Source organism: Squalius cephalus (genome assembly GCF_949319135.1).
Source record: "Squalius cephalus genome assembly, chromosome: 20".
NCBI classification, from domain to species: Eukaryota; Metazoa; Chordata; class Actinopteri; order Cypriniformes; family Leuciscidae; genus Squalius; species Squalius cephalus.
Genome location: NC_137141.1, coordinates 20,956,343 through 20,976,221, shown reverse-complemented (window position 1 = coordinate 20,976,221; position 19,879 = coordinate 20,956,343). Strand labels below are relative to the sequence as shown.

At 37.2% G+C, this 19,879-nt stretch overlaps 2 protein-coding genes across 3 annotated transcripts; both read left to right on the top strand.

Moving 5' to 3' along the window:
* The first annotated feature begins 337 nt into the window (after positions 1–337).
* pabpc4 (poly(A) binding protein, cytoplasmic 4 (inducible form)) lies at positions 338–14,413 on the top strand. Of its 2 annotated transcripts, none has more exons than XM_079852792.1 (14): positions 338–964; positions 6,311–6,504; positions 6,830–6,945; positions 7,342–7,481; positions 7,564–7,658; positions 7,855–7,992; positions 8,100–8,195; positions 9,719–9,988; positions 10,736–10,949; positions 11,332–11,465; positions 12,378–12,468; positions 12,642–12,772; positions 13,807–13,908; positions 14,029–14,413. In XM_079852792.1, exons 1-13 carry the CDS (start codon positions 769–771, stop codon positions 13,903–13,905), a joined length of 1,914 nt encoding a protein of 637 aa, XP_079708918.1. In that variant the 5' UTR covers positions 338–768; the 3' UTR covers positions 13,906–13,908; positions 14,029–14,413. The 2 variants fall into 2 exon arrangements, with proteins under 2 accessions (XP_079708918.1, XP_079708917.1); XM_079852791.1 differs by having other exon boundaries at positions 359–964; positions 10,736–10,934.
* Positions 14,414–15,142: 729 nt separating this feature from the next.
* Positions 15,143–19,616, top strand: ppie (peptidylprolyl isomerase E (cyclophilin E)). Its single transcript, XM_079852809.1, has 10 exons — positions 15,143–15,260; positions 15,480–15,578; positions 15,680–15,723; positions 15,984–16,010; positions 16,109–16,190; positions 16,309–16,412; positions 16,599–16,722; positions 18,068–18,253; positions 18,789–18,931; positions 19,430–19,616. The coding sequence occupies exons 1-10, from the start codon at positions 15,230–15,232 to the stop codon at positions 19,496–19,498; spliced, it is 909 nt and encodes a 302-aa protein (XP_079708935.1). The 5' UTR covers positions 15,143–15,229; the 3' UTR covers positions 19,499–19,616.
* Positions 19,617–19,879: the final 263 nt, after the last annotated feature.

The following is a 19,879-nucleotide window of genomic DNA, read 5'->3' as shown; positions in this document are numbered from 1 at the left end:
ACAACTGTAAATGTCATGGTAAACAGTCTGGTGAACTTGGTTTTCTTTTTCTGATTTGCAAATATACGGAACTTTAACATAAAATATCAGGTCAGAGAATTATGCCATTTATGTGGGAGTTAATTATTTTATTTAAGTCTTTATGATTCAATGATTGTTTGTCAGTATTTTGAGAATGACTCGTGTTCATGTAAAAGAAACCTTGTGCTGTAGACTGCTGCACCCAGATGTCGCTGTTGGATGTTCCTTGTTGAATGTAGGCAACTGTCATGTTACACCGCATGCTCGGTGCGCGTGTTTTTTTCTGTTATCCAGAGTGCGACCCTGGCTGCTATTTCCTCCGCTCGAGCTATAAAGTGCCCGTGCGTTTCCCACGCACCCTCTTTCCCCGGCCACCACACCGTGAGTGTATAACTCACTGTTCTTCAGTACCTTTAAAAAAGAAAAAAAATAAACATAAAAAATACAAAATACCAAAAACCTCAAAAAATAACTACTTTAAAACAACTTTTTTTTTTTTTTAAAAGGGCAAACTTTTTTTTTTTTAAAGACAAGGTCTCCAACTACCCAGACGATTTCTGAAGCCAGTTCCTCGCGACCGGACTCCATATGCTGTAGCTGTCAGTGATACCGACATCGTTTATCTGGAGAGTAGCGTAAAAGTTTAATAGACTAATTTGTCCCTCTGGTTCTAGGACACTCTTTACGCACTGTCATTTCAGCACTAGACAAAACACACGAGCTCAAAGGCTTGAACGACACCGAGATATGAACGCAGCGACCGCGGGGAGTTATCCGATGGCTTCTCTCTATGTGGGCGACCTGCACCCTGATATCACGGAGGCTATGCTGTATGAGAAATTCAGTCCGGCCGGCCCGGTGCTGTCCATCCGCGTGTGTCGGGATATGATCACGCGGCGCTCGCTGGGCTATGCCTACGTCAACTTCCAGCAGCCTGCGGACGGTAAGACATGAAAGACGGCGCCCTGTCGTCCTGGGTGACTTTAAACGTGATGCACAGGGCTGTCAGAGTAACGGGAATAATGTGACATGCTTCGTGCGTAAATGTAGGGACACTGGAGGTGATATGTAGCGTGTGTGCGGGCGAGCTGTCTCGATCTCCTGTGTGCTGCTGTCACATGTATTTCTGAGATACCCACAGGCAGCACGCTGTTCTTCCCTGCTATAACCATCTTTAACAAATTAAAGAGATCGCTTTATTCTCCTAATATGGCCTATTGTGTGAAAGTCAGGTTTTAGTGACTGCACTGTCACACCGCATTAGCCTATGTCCAGCCATTATGGCAAGCTGCTTTAACATTTTCCTTTAAACGAATTAGTAGGCTATCTTTTTATTATTATTAAGTAATTAACACTAGATTTAGTTTGATTTCTGTTTTCAAAAATGGTCTTGAATCCATTCAATCTGTCACATATTCAGATATAACGTGTTCATACTAGTCACCATTTAGTGACAAGGACCTATTTCATTGTTATTATTAGTAATAGTTTTGCCATTGAAATCTATGGGGATCAGTGGTTCAGAAATCAACTAATTACTTCTGACAAGTTGCAAATATATTCCAGTTGTTGCTGATACATATTCCAGTTTAACTATCCATAAGATACTAGTACTTTTTTCTTAGTTACTAGTAACTATACCAATAGTTACAACTATCTATTCCAATTTATGTTACTAGTATTATTTAATATTTTAATCTCTAGTACTATTTAAAAGAGTAAAAGCAAAATACTAGCAATTATTTCTCAGTTATAATATTTATAGACTAATATAATTTTAAGACTAATAGTACTAGTATTTTATGTAAAAAGTAAAAAATAAAGTACTAGCACTTATTTCTTAGTTACTAGTATCCCAATATACAATAGTTATGACTCTACATTTTCTGTAGCTCAAACAGTAGAGCATGGCGCTAGCAATACCAAGGTCATAGGTTTGATTCCCAGGGAATGCATGAACCAATAAATGTGTACCTTCAATGCGATGTAAGTCGCTTTGGATAACACCATCTGCCGAATGTTAATCTATTCCAGTTTTATTCATCAATAGCCTATAGTAACATAAAATAGATGTTAAGATGTTGCTGAAATAAACCAGTATCCAAGGAAGATTTTGTTGCCATTATCACACTTGGTTTGCTCACTCTGGGATCTGTAAGGCACTCACATTATGCGTTGTGATAAGCACCATACAAATAAACTCAATTGCTTTTAAAGGAGCAAATATTAAATAGAGCTACAGGCTGTATCATTTCCCTCGTCTTGATTTAATATCATCACTTCGAAATAAGTACGTGATACAAAATTTTAATATGCAGCATGGCATGTATGTATGTATCATTTCACTGTTAAAAATTTGCTGTAGTTTTGCAGCTGTTTGCCAGTAACTTACTGTAGATTTAAATTTATGTTATTTACTGGCAACAGTTTGTTCAAAGTTAAATGAACATTAAACATTAACAAGTCTTTGTCTTTAAAGAATACAATTATAAAATAACAATCTAATGCAAAGCATTCTGGGAACCAGAAATCTTCATCATCCTTTTTCTGTTTTTTTCCTTCAGATTTTGGTTCCCAGAATGCTTTGCATGAGGATGTTATTTTAGTTTTATTCTGTAAAGATAAAGACTTGTTAATGTTTAATGTTCATTTAATTTTGAACAAATTGTTGCCAGTAAATAACATAATTTTAAATCTACAGTAAGTTACTGGCAAGTAGCTGCCAGTAATACTGTAATTTCTACAGATTTTTCTAACAGTGTGAGCACCCTGTGAAGGACTGATATTTTGTTCTGTTGAGCTTGCCTTGCCTAGCATGTCCATTCCTGGAAAACATCAAGTTCCAGAGAAAAACATTCAAACATTCTGTTCAAATTCTTCCCTGAAATAATGGCAAAATTGTGAAAATTTTAATGGAAAAGCTCAAGACTCAATAAGGCTTAATTATAGCCTATAATCGGAATAAAGAACTAGAATAGAATTGAATGTACTGGTTGACCCACATAGTCAAAGTGGCCTAAATCTACCATAAACCTTGATATGAGACATTCTAGAAGCAAACATGAACATTAGGATACCTCCATTTTTTAGTTATCTGACAAACTCTAGGGGAACGGTGCTAGTGTGTGGTTGTGTGTGTGTGTGTGTGTGTGTTAGCCCACATTTTGCAACCTGGCATGACCTATTTGTGCTATTTAAAGTGTCAAGAGGGGATAATACCATTGTGGAGCACCTTCAGCTTTATTTCAGAATCTAATGATTCAAAGAAGACAAGAATAAGTGTTAACTGGCCATTTTTGTTCATTTTTGTCCTGTCCTTCCTACATTTCAACTTACCTGCACAGTTTTACAACTTTTGAGTAACATACTAAATATGTTTTGTTTTTTTCATTCCTTTCTGAGTTAATAGTCCAGGGTAAAACATTTGTTTGTTCAATCAGCTCAAATTATGTAATACATAATGAATGAATGTACATTACTGTTCAGAAGTTTGGGGTCGGTATGTTTTTTGTAAGGTTTTTGAAAGAAGTCCCTTATGCTCTCCAAGGCAGCATTTATTTGATCAAAAATTAAATAAAAACACTAATACTGTGAAAAATGATTACAATTTAAAAATCCTGTATTGTATTTTATTATATTTTTAAAATGTAATTTATTCTGTCCTCTTCTTTCACAGCAGAAAGGTTAAAAGGTCAGAGTTGAACTCACTCACCTCCATTTAGAAACTCAGAATGGCAACTGATATGTTTACATATAAGAGACAAAAAACAGTTTGTGATCACTGCAGGATGCACATCTAGAATTCAGGATTTGAGATTGTATTGCGCATGTTTTTGCACAGTGTTTCAGTGCAATAGTATATTGCAACACGCTTGGCAAATGTGCTCAAGCATATGGTTCGGTTTTTAGCATGTAACAGCTGCATTTGTAAACAGTTGCCGGCACTGGTAAGCTTCAGCCACACACATTCCAGTGTCTCAGCCCCATCAATGGACACAGAGCCTTGAACACATGCTGCCTGCCAGCACATTGCTCAAAGGACCCAAACTGCTAAATATAGAGCCAGTGAGGGCTGCCTTCACTGTGCCTGTCTTTTCTGAGGGGTGCTTTGAAGAAACAAGCAGACAGGCAAATTTATGGGACAGCCACACCATGTTTCAGCTTATTCTGTTTTATCCAACGATGAAAGCTTACTACTATTACTTTGACAACAATATGCTGTAAATGCATGTGCATCCTAACTAATAATTCTAAATCCTCATAAAATATAACAAAGTTTTGCTTGAAACCAACAAATCACTACATTGGTGGTAAAAAAAGTTTGTGTGTCCTGTCCTATGTTGGCTGAAAGTTGTTATTTGCTCTCTCTCTCTCTCTCTCTCTCTCTCTCTCTCTCTCTCTCTCTCTCTCTCTCTCTCTCTCTCTCTCTCTCTCTCTCTCTCTCTCTCTCTCTCTCTCTCTCTCTCTCTCTCTCTCTCTCTCTCTCTCTCTCTCTCTCTCTCTCTCTCTCTCTCTGGATGATCCCACCAGCCCTGAGCTCCATGTTCAATACAATTACACTGCAAACTGCTGAGTGCAGCAGACACAAGGCTGCTCCATTTTGTTCACCAGACATTTTTAGTGCTTAGTGTGTGTGTATGTCGGGGGGAGGGCTATGAGGAACAGAAAGAGAGAGAGAGAGAGAGAGAGAGAGAGAGAGAGAGAGAGAGAGAGAGAGAGAGAGACAGATCATAATGCATTACAATAGGTGACAGGTCCCTCACAGTTTCATATGCCATCAATTTGATAGAAAAACAGACAGAAACGGACAAACCTTAAACCTGACATTCATGTTTCAGTCATGACTTTTCCAGACGTGTATATTTAAATTTATATTTAGTCCACATTGTGTATTAAATATAAAGAAATGTCTATGAATGTTAAAGATCTGTAAAAATGTTTTCTTAGACCTGGGATGGGTATCCACCACCGCAGATGAGTGGAAAAACTATTCACATGATTTAAACAGATAAATATATGTAACTGTAATTGTGCCATCAGGCACACCAGTAATGAAATACATTTAGCTTAAAGTCCACCTGTAGTCAATAATTTTATCCCTTAAAACTCATCTTTGATCACCAAAATGATGATGATTTTTTTTCTGTGACATTTTATTTATGCCTTAAAATAGCTTGAATGTAACTCTATACCCTTGCTTCATTTAGTATACGCGGATCCATGAATATGCAAATCAGCCCTGCCTACACTCAATCACTCACACCAGCACAGAGATCCACTTGGTCAGCTTTACTGTAGTAGACGCTGCACAATGGCAACTTGAAATACTGGTTTAATTCATCCATATATGTTTGAACCAGAAACTGATTCAGAAAAAGAAATGGAAGAGTGAATTATACAGGCTCGTACACAAGTAGATGTATCAGAATGGTAATGCGTTTTATGTAACTGGATGCTCTCTACAACGTCGGACACATAACATCAATTAATATGATTAGCCTTTTGCTTGACTATGTTATTAAACAGCTAATAATGTGTTGCTAATGTTACACGTTACTGTTCGCCATCTCAGAGTCAGACAGCTGCCTTCTAAAAATCAGCATACTCACAAACGCTTTAAACAACTTAGAACATCAGTGAAGAAAGGCATATTATCATAACATTGTAATATGCATCACATAATTCACTCGCTATATTGCTAAATGTACCCGATTTTTCATATCAACAGAAAGGTATACCGGGATAACCTGGCTTCTCTCGAGACTCGTGCTTCGCAGTCATAGTAAATGCTAAAGCCCTTCGGTACGTTGATGTGACTGGTTACAAGGTGGTTTGTAACGTAAGAAACACCAGCAATTTCAAATCATGTTTCAAACTGTCATTTTTTTCACTGCAGTTTTAAGGTAAAAATACTCAGCAATGGTGTTGACTTATGACTTTGCACATGGTTTGTCTTAAAACATATTAAAAACACCGTAAATGTGATAAAATAAGGAAATTCTTATACTTAAAATTTAGCAGATCATCCTAAAATATCTGGGCAGTAGCACCTCAACAGTCCTGTAATTATTAGATTACAGTTTCATGAGACTCTCTATGCTAGCATTAGCAAAGTCTCAGCTGACAAGCTTCAAGCTTGTTTGAAGTGGTTAATATGTTTGAGTACCTCAACATGTATCAATTCAGATACTTTTGCTGGTTAATTCTTAATCCTCTAGTAATTGTTAGTAATTTAAGTGCTAAGGTAGAGACCAGAGATGTCTTATGTCTCATGTTTTTTTGGTTTCAGCGGAGAGAGCTTTAGACACAATGAACTTCGATGTGGTCAAAGGAAAACCAATCAGAATCATGTGGTCACAAAGAGATCCATCCCTTAGGAAATCTGGGGTTGGAAACGTCTTCATCAAAAATCTGGACAAGTCCATTGACAACAAGGCCCTGTATGATACCTTCTCTGCTTTCGGAAACATCCTGTCCTGCAAGGTGAGGAGTGACTTTTATATTTTTGAAAGCTGGAAAAAAAAATTGATACATTAAATGTACACTATGCAACTTTTGGTCCTCTTATAAACAAAACTGCATGCATGGAAGAACATTGTTTTGGTTGTGCTTCGGCTCTGCGTGACTGTGTGGATATAAAACATCACTACTAGGCTTAAGAGATATAGCCAGTTTAGATGGAAAGGATCTTAAGCTGACTAGCTGAAGACGTTACTGTAGCTATACCCATTGAGAAGCTGTGTAGATCAGCTGTATAAGAAAAGACTCTCTGATTCTTGAGGTTGTCTCATCCCATGTCTGTTTACAGGTGGTGTGCGACGAGAATGGATCTAAAGGCTACGCCTTTGTGCATTTTGAAACTCAGGACGCAGCCGACCGTGCCATCGAGAAGATGAACGGCATGCTGCTGAACGACCGCAAGGTGTGAGTGTCTGAGCATGAGTCATGTGACAGGAAGGATGGTCATTGGTCTGTAGATTGACCAGGATGATATGTAGTTGTCAATTACAGATGTTCCAGAGAGGAACTCTAAGTGAAAGTTTGTTGACCAATCAGAGCCAAAGGATCAGAATCATTTACTCAAATTCATGTTGATCCAAAACTGAGTGACTTTCTTATTTCTGTGGAACAAAAGAAGATATTTCGAAAAAGGTTTTTTTGCCCATACAATTTAAAGTCCGATTTGTCCCTGCTGCAGCTGTTTCTTGTCTATGGTTGGTCTGCAGCTGTTTCTTGTCTGTGGTTGGTCCGCAGCTGTCGGTCTGAGAGTGTATTGCATTTCTGTATCAGTCACATTTCTGTCTCCATTGTTATTTGTAGGTTTGTGGGCCGTTTCAAGTCCAGGAAGGAGAGGGAAGCAGAGATGGGCGCCAAAGCCAAAGAGTTCACCAATGTTTACATCAAGAACTTCGGCGACGACATGGATGATGAGAGACTGAAGGAGCTCTTTGATAAATACGGTGAGTTTGAGAGTATAAAGTGGTTGTGGTGGTTATCTTGTGATCTAGAATTGTTCTCTGAAGATTTTGTTTCTACCTGCAGGTAAAACACTGAGTGTTAAGGTCATGACTGACCCCACAGGGAAATCTCGCGGATTTGGGTTTGTTAGCTACGAGATGCATGAGGATGCTAACAAGGTACAGTGAATTTGTATTATGATTTGCTGATAACGCTAATCAGCTGAAGCTAAAACATGTTTAAAATTAGCATTAGTGTAAATGACTATATTGATACACTGACATTTTCATTGAACTGGGAGATTGACTAGATGGATGGATGGACTGACAGTTAAGCAGATGAACAGAAAGGTGATTGATTGTGATGCTGTTTCAGGCTGTGGAAGAGATGAACGGTACGGAGCTTAACGGCAAGACAGTGTTTGTTGGCCGAGCACAGAAAAAGATGGAGAGACAAGCAGAACTCAAGAGAAAGTTTGAACAGCTCAAACAGGAAAGAATCAGCAGATATCAGGTAAATGAATTGCTGTGTTTTGTCTTTGTGTGTGCGCTTGTGTTTAGTTTAGTAATAAAAAAACTATTCATTTTGATCAATTCATTTTGATATATTTGTGTTTACAGGGTGTAAACTTGTATATAAAGAATCTTGATGACACCATCGATGATGAGAAACTGCGTAAAGAGTTCTCTCCTTTCGGCTCCATTACCAGTACCAAGGTGGGTCAAAAGTCTTTTTCTTAGAGATGCACCGGTCAACCAGCCAGGGACCGGAATCGGACGATTTTCCGCATGATCCGTTTTGTTGTCAGCGGCACAGGCAATAACGTCAACTGCGCGTTATCGCTCTCTTCTCTCCGACGGTGAAGTGACACACAAACCCGCCTCCTGTCACTCACTCGTCTCATTCGCTCCGGTTAAATAGTGCTTGTATAGAGCATAATTTTACTAATTCCCACAGGTTTTGCGTTCACACCAAAAACACGTGCACCACTGATCTATATAAGTGGAGCACACATAAGCTGCCTCTCAGTCTCAAGCAACTTTTGAGTCACAAGTACCAAAATGAGTGGACTGTCGAGCCATCCACAAGCTCATGTCTGGTTCGCTGCTGCAGCCTCTGTCTGAATCCCCAGAGAGCCTTACTGTGCTTAAACTGTCAAATACACACAAAATTATGTCAAAATGCCTGTCTTGGCAAGTATTCAGTTAAACACAGTCAGTTTTGGAACCTAGTAATTAGTAGTAATTAGTTGGGATTGTAACTTACTCTAATGCAAGTTACAGTAACAGTATATTGGATCCTAATAAACCTGCTGCTGTCTGTCATGTTAATCAAAGAACAAAATAATCACTCTCTGCTCTTGAAGTTTTGTAATTAACTGTAAGCATTGATCTGTACCTAATTTTTACAACAAAGACTATCTAATGTTATTTTACATTTGATTCCTAATTTCTGTAGTATTGCATACCTGAATATACTGTATACCCACCTGAAAAACTTAAAACTTTATTTCATATTTCTCTTTATTCTATTGCATTTATTTGGGCTGTTGTTTTAAATTTGTTTATTTGTTCTTATTTTATTAGTATTTTTACTATGAAAATTAAATTTTGCATTGAAGAAAAGTAGATTTTTTTTTGTATATGTTTTAAATTATAGTGCTTTGAAAGAAAATCGGAATCTGCAAAAAATCAGTATCGGCAGGTCACACTTACAAAAAAATCGGAACTCGGAATCGGTAAAGTAGAGTAAATCTCTACTATTTCTACGATGCATCTCTACTATTTTTTACTATTGGGTGAATTCCGAACAACATTTTTGCACTGAAGGGCACAGTGGGAAAGGGATGGTATTTCAAGGGCTGTTCCAAATGAAAGTGAGAATCAACTAATAGAAATAATCTTATGCCAACATTTAAGTGACAGAGATTTATCACTGATCCAATTCAGTAAATAATTTTTTTCTGGCATCAAAAGATAGAATATTATAAAATGTTTCTACTAGAAGATGTAGCAATGTGTCCATTAGTTATACCCAACACCATTAGGATTGGGTCAAAATCCAACTGAAATCATTGAATTTTTCCATTTCACCCAGCACCAAAAACTAATATCGTTGCAGTCTATTACATGACCGTAAACAATGCGTTAAAATACCATTTTAGACACTTATTTATATTTTTGGTTTAAACTGTTCTCTGATGGAGGTGAGATCTTATAAAATGTATATCTTGCTGCAGGTGATGTTGGAGGATGGCAGGTCCAAAGGTTTTGGCTTTGTGTGTTTCTCCTCACCTGAGGAGGCCACAAAGGCCGTGACAGAGATGAATGGGCGTATTGTGGGCTCCAAACCACTGTACGTGGCCCTGGCCCAACGTAAAGAAGAACGCAAAGCTCATTTGACCAACCAGTACATGCAGCGCATCGCTGGCATGAGAGCCATGCCCGCCAACGCCATCATCAACCAGTTCCAACCTGCCGGTGGTTACTTCATGCCAGCTGTGCCTCAGGTGGGTGAGCTACAAAAGTCTTAGACAACAATAAAATCTGGGATTTAATTCCATTTAAACCTGGAAAAATGAAATGGTTTAGAAAATACAGAAAAATAAAGGTTTAAGATACATTTTTATTTATTTTTTTCCGATATTTTCATTATTTTTACACAACCTCACTGTATATTATGGAATGGCAATTTCTGTCAAACAAGAAAAAAAAAGTCATAATTAAGACTTCTATGTCAAAATTATAATTTATAAAAACTTGATTTTTTTGGAAATACAAAATTATGAAATAAAAACTAAAAAAATATATAATAAAAAATATATAATATATTATATTATAAATATATAATAAAAATAAAAAGAATGAAATCAAAATTATGACAAGAAAAGTCATTTATCTCATTATTTTCTCATAATTATGTCTTTTTGTCATAATTTTGACTTTTTATGTCATAACTATGAGTTAGCATATCAAAGTTTTGAATTTTATCTCATAATTTCAACATATAGGTTACAATTATGATTCACCAAAACACATTATGTTCTTGTGTCCGAAATGGACTTATTATAATACTATTATAATATAGTATTATAGTATATAGACTCCATAGTATATAATACAAATACAGATAATAAATGAATACATTTACAAGGGCTCTAAAGTAGTAAAATGTTCAATTAATAGATTAATAATCTCTCTGATTAAATATATAGATATTTTCAAATGCATCAAATTAATTCTATCATGCTTCACAGGCCCAGAACAGAACAACATACTACGCACCAAACCAGCTGACCCAGATTCGTCCGAACCCTCGCTGGCAGCAGCAGGGTGGCAGAGGTCAGGGTGGCTTCCAGGGCATGCCCGGCTCCTTGCGCCAGCCAGGGCCCCGTGCCAACATTCGCCACCTGGCACCCAATGCATCCGGCCAAGGCCCACGCGGGATCCCTACAGGTGCACAGAGAGTGGGTGAGAAAACCCACCCACTAATGATGTGATGCCCTATTATGACAAACTTCGACCTGTTTTACAGACCCAGAGGCCTGAAAAGTTTCTCTCAGTATCATCTCAGATTAAATTTTTAAGAGTTGCATAGTTGGTTGAAGGTGTCAGAGATTATAATTCAGGTTTTAGTTTATTTTAATGTTTCATAATAATAATAATAATAAATAATGTATAACATATCTATTGGTTTTAGTTCATATTTAACTGATCATTATGTAATTCCCTTGAATAACACCACAAACTACACATTTAATGATTACAAGTGTGTTTGGTGTTCATTCTGTCCTGATCATAGCTTTAATACTCATTTCCTTTTCCCACTTGCCCTCTTCCTATTTCCCACTAGGAGGCACTGGCCAACCAATGGGTCCTCGCCCTGCCATGGGGGTGACGACCCCACGTGCCATGCCCCCATACAAGTACGCCACCACCATACGAAACACTCAGCCTCAGGTAGTGCAGCCCATTACACTGCAACAGGTAATATATGCTGATAGATGTAAACAAAAACTACACCAAATATTCACAAATACAAAGCTAATTCTAGCTTATTTAGTAATAAAATAGCTTCGCTATTGAATAGCTACATTATATTTCTCAGCAAGGAGGAGGTTACATCGCTACTTTGAAGTAATTAAACTCACAGCTTAGAAACACTGAACAGACACAGGTACGAATCTCTCTCTCTCTCTCTCTCTCTCTCTCTTTCTCGATAATTATTCAAATGAATGCTACAGTTCATTCATTCAAATAAATGTAATCTTATTACTTTATCTCTGTGTCTGATTCAAAGCGGGCAGAATGCTAGATCTAATGAGCCGTAACTGACAAAAATAACTTTAAATGTTACCCTTCCAGTCAAATATTGTGCTGCAAACATTAATAACAGCTTTAAATTGTCAGTACTGGCAAATGAGCATGGTATAAGCGGGATAATCCACTCTTCGCATCGGGCGGTTCTTTGCCTCCACGTCGTACATTAAAATTGTTTAATGCACAGCTATCTATGGATTATCCCTTACATATTTAGCAGTATCAGTTGGTAACTTGGTATTTGATATATATCTGATATATCTATAATATATATATACTGTATGTCTGTCAAAATTTAATTGTGCTCATTTTTTTCATTAAGATTACCTTTGCCATCATCCATTTAAAGTTATTAATCTTTAAAAACACTGTTAAATGTAATATTTATCAAATCTCAAAAAAAAAAATTCACAATGTACATTATAATGTGATGTCTAATTCATTTAAAACTGTTGCATTTTAAATGATTGATTGTATGAATTTTAATACTGGCCATTTGTCAGTTATTGGCCATAATGTGAAAATTATTATTGGCTTTGACAAACACAATAATATTTTTTGGTTTATTGTCTTGGTCAGGCACAGCCAGCCGTTCATGTGCAGGGTCAGGAGCCTCTCACTGCCTCCATGTTAGCTGCCGCCCCTCCTCAGGAACAGAAACAGATGCTTGGTGAGATGAGGAGGCTGTAAGCACGTTCAGCCTTTCTAAACATATCTTTACACTCTCAAGGTCGTTTTTGGGCATGCCTAATGAGTATTAATTGCTTATTTTACTCTTCCCTGTAACCATCTCAAACTGTTTATTGTCTGTCTTGCGTGTGCCTGTTCTGTTTTCCCCTTTAGGTGAGCGATTGTTCCCTCTCATCCAGGCAATGCACCCCAGTCTAGCCGGGAAGATCACAGGAATGCTGCTTGAGATCGACAACTCTGAGCTGCTCCACATGCTGGAGTCCCACGAGTCTCTGCGCTCCAAGGTGACAGTCGTTAATTATGATAAAAGCCTCCAGCAACCGACACTAGCTCAGCTGTTATGTGCAATAATGGGAAAAGTCACAAGCTTTTAACAATGCAAAGCATATTGACTGAACCAGGGACATAATATGCATTCATTTATTAAGATTTATGCCTTGCCTAGCACAGACTAGAGATGTAATCTATATATAATAATGGCGTTTTATCAGTTAAAAGATTAGTTCACCAAAAAAATTCTGTCATTAGTTACTCACCCTCATGTCGTCCCAAACCCGTAAGACTTTCGTTCATCCTCGAAACACAAATGAAGATATATTTAATGAAATCTGAGATTTATGTCCCTCCATTGACAGTCTACGCAACAACCACTTTGACGTTCATAAAGTGATCATAAAACTAATCCATATGAATTGAATAAATGAAATTTTCTGAAGAGACGCTTTATATGATGAACAGATTGAATTTAGGCTTTTATTCACATATAAACATTAATCAGCGAACATAAACAGAAGCTCAACCGAACCTGCTTGACATGCAAGAACAAACCTCTTGCAGAAGCTCAAACGTGCTGCGTAACACGAGAATTAATCTCATTGGTTCTTGCGGAAGCTCAAACATGCTGTGTAACACGAGAATGAACCTCATTGGTTCTTGCATGTCAAGTGAACATGCTTGAGCTTCCGTTTACCACAAATTATGTGTGAGTTGAATGTTTATATGTGAATTAAAGCCTAAATTCAACCTGTTCATTTAAAATCGATCGTGTCTCTTCAGAAAATGTGGACTAAACCGCACGATTCATATGGATTAGTTTCATGAACTTTTTTAAAGCGTCAAAGTGACTGTCAATGGAGGAACAGCAATCTCTCAGATTTCATTAAAAATATCTTCATCTGTGTTCTGAGGATGTACGAAAGTTTTACGGCAACATGAGGGTGAGTAAATGATGACAGAATTTTGAATTATGAGAGCCATGAATCTCTGTGGTTAAGATGGCGAGGGCGTTGCAGGACTGATGATTTGTTTGTGCTGTCAGGTGGAGGAGGCTGTTGCAGTTCTTCAGGCTCATCAGGCCAAGAAAGACGCGACACAGAAAGTGGGAGTCACTGCTGTGACTGCAGCTGCAACATCCTGACGAGTAACTTTTATTATTATCAGTAGTATTATAATTACTGTGCTTATGGCCAGGCTATTTCTCTGTTTGTTTAAAATTATTCTGAAAAACTAAATTGTTTTAATTTGAAATTGTTTTCTGTAGGGTGAAGCTGAAAGACTGAAGAGAGATCATCCCTGTCTGGTGTCGTCTGGTGGCAACCAATACGAACACAAAAAAGAAAACATGAAAAAAAAAAAGAAAAATACAAAATAATACTTGAACATAAAGAAAACAATTTTGTTGCAGGGTTAATATTTTTTACCTCTGTGATGATTTTTATCACCTAAAGTTAATTTAAAAAAAAAAGTCAATTCTGTGAGGGAAGAGCCTTTGTATTGTGGCCAGGACTGACTTTTTCTATGAGGAAGTGGAAGCTTGGTTCTTCTGTGAGATGTGTGTTTGCTGGTTTGATTGGACCTCACTTGTCCCATGACAATAACCCGAGTGGTGTGGCACTCTAAATAAAGGAATGACTATTTAAAATGAACTATGCTGTGTTCTTCATTTTTATTTACTTAGCAAAGACAAAGGCCATGTTACAGACACTTTTTATCCAAAATGACTTGCGGTAGGACCTTTAGAGGTTAAATGTTCTGCTCAAGGACCCAATAGTGACAGAAATGTAAATAAACGTTCCATTTCACCTTTACCTGGGACTACTCACATGACCAAAGCCATTTACAGTAACTCCAGTTTACCTCCTTCTGAAAGTTGATGTCCGTCAAACTACTGTAAAATTATATACATAGAGCTACCATATTTAATGGGTCTGTCAATTATATAATTATATCAATAATCAATTAATACATATAATTAATGCATATAAATGAATGCATATAAGTAGGCTATATCAATTATATGCATTATCAAGATATAAATCATGACCACAAAACATGTAAACATCATCCAATTTAAGTAACAAATTGATTCACATAAAAAAAAAAAAATTTAGAGAATTGTTACATAAAATAAAAACTAAGCTTTTTGGACTCTGTGGTTTACCAACTTTTACATTAGTGACTGGTAAATATTTTTTAAATAAAAACGTTTTACTTTTATATAGAAAGGTATGTAGTTTGTTTCACAGAGCGAGCCAATAAGTAAAATATATATGTTTCCACTTAGCTAGGAAAATTCAAGTAAAAAACGAACTAACTGAAAAAAAGTAAAGCTGTTAATCCAGAGCTGAACAATTGACACTTGTGAATGCCAGTGATGTTATTTGTCCTCCGCATCACTAGAGGGCGAGACAACGACCCGCTCTGGCGAACAAAACAGTCAAAAGTCAAAGGTTACAAAAAAGATGGCGTCGAGCAAACGTGTTCTTTATGTTGGTAAGAAAAGCATCAAAATTATAATCAAAATAACAAACCCTTCGTTCTCACATTGCGCTAGTTTAACCCTACAGCCTCGTGCATGTTTAGGGATGCGATTCCGGTTATCAGCTGTAGCCAGGAAAGGGGCAACAGATGAAATATCAGCTTGAATTGCACGGTCAATGAGTTTTTAACATGAAATATTAAAATTATTGGAATATGTTTTGTTTTTCTCAGGGGGTCTCGCGGAGGAGGTGGATGAGAAAGTGCTGCACGCGGCATTCATTCCCTTCGGTGACATCACGGATATTCAGATCCCGTTAGATTATGAGACGGGTAACTAAACACATAAATCAAAAACACACTTTAACAAACAACAGAAACAGTTTTACGACTTGAAAATATCGCACATCATGTTTGACTCTTTTTGTCCACAGAGAAGCACAGGGGCTTTGCATTCATCGAGTTTGAGCTGGCAGAGGTGAATACGTGCTAAATCTGTCTTCAGTTAAGAACACATCCTCGACTCAATCAAAATAAGATGGAAAATATTAAGCATTGGAATAACTTGTATCTTTTATTATTAATTAATTCTGGTTCACTTCTGTAACCAATGTTGCTTCTCATAGTTTACACAAGTCACCCATACATGACTGGTTTGTTTGCCTCTACAAAATAAAAAAAAGGATGCTTAAATACACCAATAACACCTTTCTCAAACTTTTGTCTGGTTTTTCCCAGGATGCAGCTGCTGCCATTGATAATATGGTGAGTTAATGAACCACTAATCAGAAAACCTGATGTATGTCAGTTTTCCTCAGAGCTGGAAGTCTAGGTTAATATCTATTCGACTTCATGTCCTGCAGAATGAATCGGAGCTGTTCGGGAGAACCATCAGGGTGAACATCGCCAAACCCATGAGAATTAAAGAGGGCTCCTCTCGACCAGGTGAGGTTTTTTCATTGCAATGGGTTGCTATGATAAACTCTCATTCATTATGCTGTTAACTTATTTCTTGCATGTCCTTGAAACACAAATCTGAATTACATTGCTGCTCTGCTCATAGTGTGGTCTGAAGATGACTGGTTGAAGAAGTTCTCAGGGAAGACTGTTGAGGAGAGTGAGGAAGCGGAGTCAGCTGCGGAATCAGCCAGTACAAACACTCAGGAGGTGGGAATGTTGTAATAACATTGTTTGGTTTTAGCATGAAATGATATTAAATGCCTGGCAATGGCATGTCATATTTGCATAGCAGTTTATATATGTTTTTGCTCAGTGTCATATGATCGGTTTAAATTTTATATTCTGATATTTATCATTAATGTTTTCTGATTGGTATTTTGTGTTTCTGAACAGGGAGAGCCTCCAGCGAAAAAGGGCAGAACTAACCCTCAGGTCTACATGGACATCAAGATTGGCAACAAACCTGCAGGTCGACTGCGCTTCCTTCTACGAGCAGACGTTGTGCCTATGACTGCAGGTCAGACTCTGTAAATTATCTTTAGAGGTTCCTGTTTTCAAAATGCATTGTGAACAATTCAGCCATGCATATTTCATTTTTGACATTTTTTGGCCTGATGTTTTTTAATCAATTTAAAAACCGGTGATGTGACAGACTCTGGTGACGTGTACTGAACTTCTCAAATCATTTAGTCCACATAAACTCCACCTGTTTCTTACAATTGACTTTAAGCTTGCTTTCAGATCTGCCTCCATCCCATCAACAATCGATGGACAGAGCCAAGTACTTTTTTCCGTTTTTGATAAGTTGTTGCACGGTCCTGTTCAGGACATCACAGCACATTATAGTGATGCGCGTATCTGCGAACGCTAAGGATAATCCGCGAGTAATAAAAACATTCCTTACATCCAAACTTTCCTTGCTTACCACCTAATCTGGTATGGGAAGATTTTCTTATGATTAATAGTTTTCAAAAGGCACTTATTTCCAGGATTTATTATCAGCTTTTTGACTTATTGATGATTGCTCTATTGCTAACTTAAAGTGCCTGGGAATATGAGTCGGGTTAAGAGTTTGTGGATGACTGGTGGGTGAATGCTATTAATAGAATCCATTCAAGCTCAATATGTGCACAGCTTGGGCTCATACAGTTTAAAATACTGCATAGGGTTCATTTTTCCAAAGCTTGGTTCTCTGCAATTTACATCAACATTGATGACAGTTGTGCTAGCCTACGTCACCCTGTAATCTGAGTCATATGTTATTTTTTTTCTGTCCAATGCTTCATAACTATTGGAACAACTATTTTGAGACTGTCCAGAAAAATTTTAATCAAGATTGATGTCTTCCCTACTACTGCATTCTTTATGGGGTTCTTAAAGTTTGGACTCTGTTTTCATCAAAACAGTTAGATATACGTGCCTTCACTTCATTATTGGCTAGATGGCAGATTTTATTTTTTTGGAAGTCCACCAAGCCTCTAGGTATTTCACAATGGCTTGTTGATACTATGTTTTTTTGAAACCAGAAAAGATAAGATGTTCTCGGTATGCCAGCTGAGGTTCTTCCCATGATAAATGGCAACACTTTAGAACATCTGTTCACTCCCTTCAAACTTTGCCTGTTGACTCAATTTCTTTGAATCATCAGTCCCTTCCCCCCCAATTGTATTGTGCTGATCAAGTGTGGAAATCTAAATCAGAGAAAATCATAGGTTCGGGTCGCGGGTGAATGATTTATTTTTAACAGCAAATTCGGGTGACATTAGAGCTGATCTGCGCATCTCTATCACATTAGCAGTTTGTCAATTAAATGTTTGGTGCTTTGCTGAAAAGAGGACTTCTGTTTTGTTTTTGTTCTGCAGAAAATTTCCGCTGTCTGTGCACACATGAGAAGGGCTTTGGATTCAAGGGCAGCAGTTTCCACAGAATCATCCCTCAGTTTATGTGCCAGGGTGGAGATTTCACCAATCACAACGGCACTGGGGGGAAATCCATATATGGAGGCAAGTTTGAGGATGAGAACTTTGTCCTCAAGCACACCGAACCAGGTGAGTTGAGTCCTCAGCTTGAGAGAAGTTAGGTGTGTGTGTGAGTGTGTTTTGAAAGGTTTTTTTTCTGTTTTTATTCACAAAAGCCTTTGAGAACCAATGCCTGTCTCACACATACTCACATGGATTGACATGAAAATGTAGGCTAGTAATTTTACCATAAATGCATACAAGTAAAGTACACTACTATTTTTTTCAGTCATCTTATAATGGGAGGCAATTTCATTGGTTATTGGTGTGGATTGTAAGTTAGTTTAAAATGTTTGTGATAGTTTCCCGTAAGAGAAGTAACTTGTTTAAAAGTTTTGCCTCATGCTTGAGCATCTTAACATATAAGTCTATATAGAAATAATAAATTGATTCCAACAGTGAAGCGCACTGCAAACACGTCTCGTGTGAAAGCTCAATGAGTGTGTGCTGCTACTGCACTACAATACGTAATGCATACATACTGCAAACGGATCATGTGTATGTTCAGGATCAGTTAGTATATTTGTTGATGTTGATCTCATGTTCTCTGAATATGCACTCATAGGTCAGCTGTCTATGGCAAACTCTGGTCCCAATACTAACGGCTCTCAGTTCTTCATAACTGTTGATAAGACAGACTGGCTGGATGGCAAACATGTGGTATTTGGAGAACTTGTAGAGGGCATGGACGTACTCCGGGCAATGGAGGTAAGCTGAGGGAGATTGGATTTGCAATCGCTTATGACTTGACTATTAAAAAGTTGGTAGTCAGTAAGATTAAATGTTTTTGAAAGACGTTTTAGTGGCTGCATTTAAAAAAAATTAAAAATACAGTAAAAGCTTTAATATTGTGAAATATTATCATTTACAATAACTGTCTTCTATTATAAAATGTAATTTGTAATGTAAAATGTGATGGCAAAGCTGAAAAACATTTTTGATCCTTCAGAAATCATTCTAATATGCTTGTTTAGTGCTTAAGAAACATTTCTTATCAATGTTATCAAAAACTGATGTGTTTTTTCAGGATTTTTTGACGAATAGAAAGTTCAATAGAACCGCATCAATTTGAAATAATCTTTTGTAACATTATAAATTCTTTACTGTCACTTTTGATCAAAAGGAATTTAAAATGCTTTGTTTAAAATATTAAAATTATTTTTTGTGCTGTTTTTTAATTACTTTGTATCTGTACTGTTTCCTCAGGCTCAGGGATCAAAAGATGGCAAAACCAAACAGAAAGTCATTATATCTAATTGTGGAGAGTATGTGTGAGATCAACATAATGTGTGTGTGTCTGTCTGTGTGTTTGGGGGTGAGAGAGAGTGTAAAGAAAAGCTGTTCATTTTTTTTGTAGTACTTTGTAAATATCTAAATAAAACTTTTATACATATCCTATTGTCCTGCTATTTATTGGCCTCTATTTAAAGGTGGGGTAAGCGATATTTAAAAATCCATACCTACTCTGATTGGCTCCATCGTCTTTCACAGGCATACACAATAGAAAGTGTGTTCATTGTTTGTGTAGAAAGGAGTGTCATTTAAAAAAAAACTGGAAAAGCTGTGCAGTTTTACAAAGCCTTCATCCATGTCAGGGTCTTCAGGTAGAGGAATGAATTATGAATTAGGCTAAATCATTTATGGCATTTTGGTTAT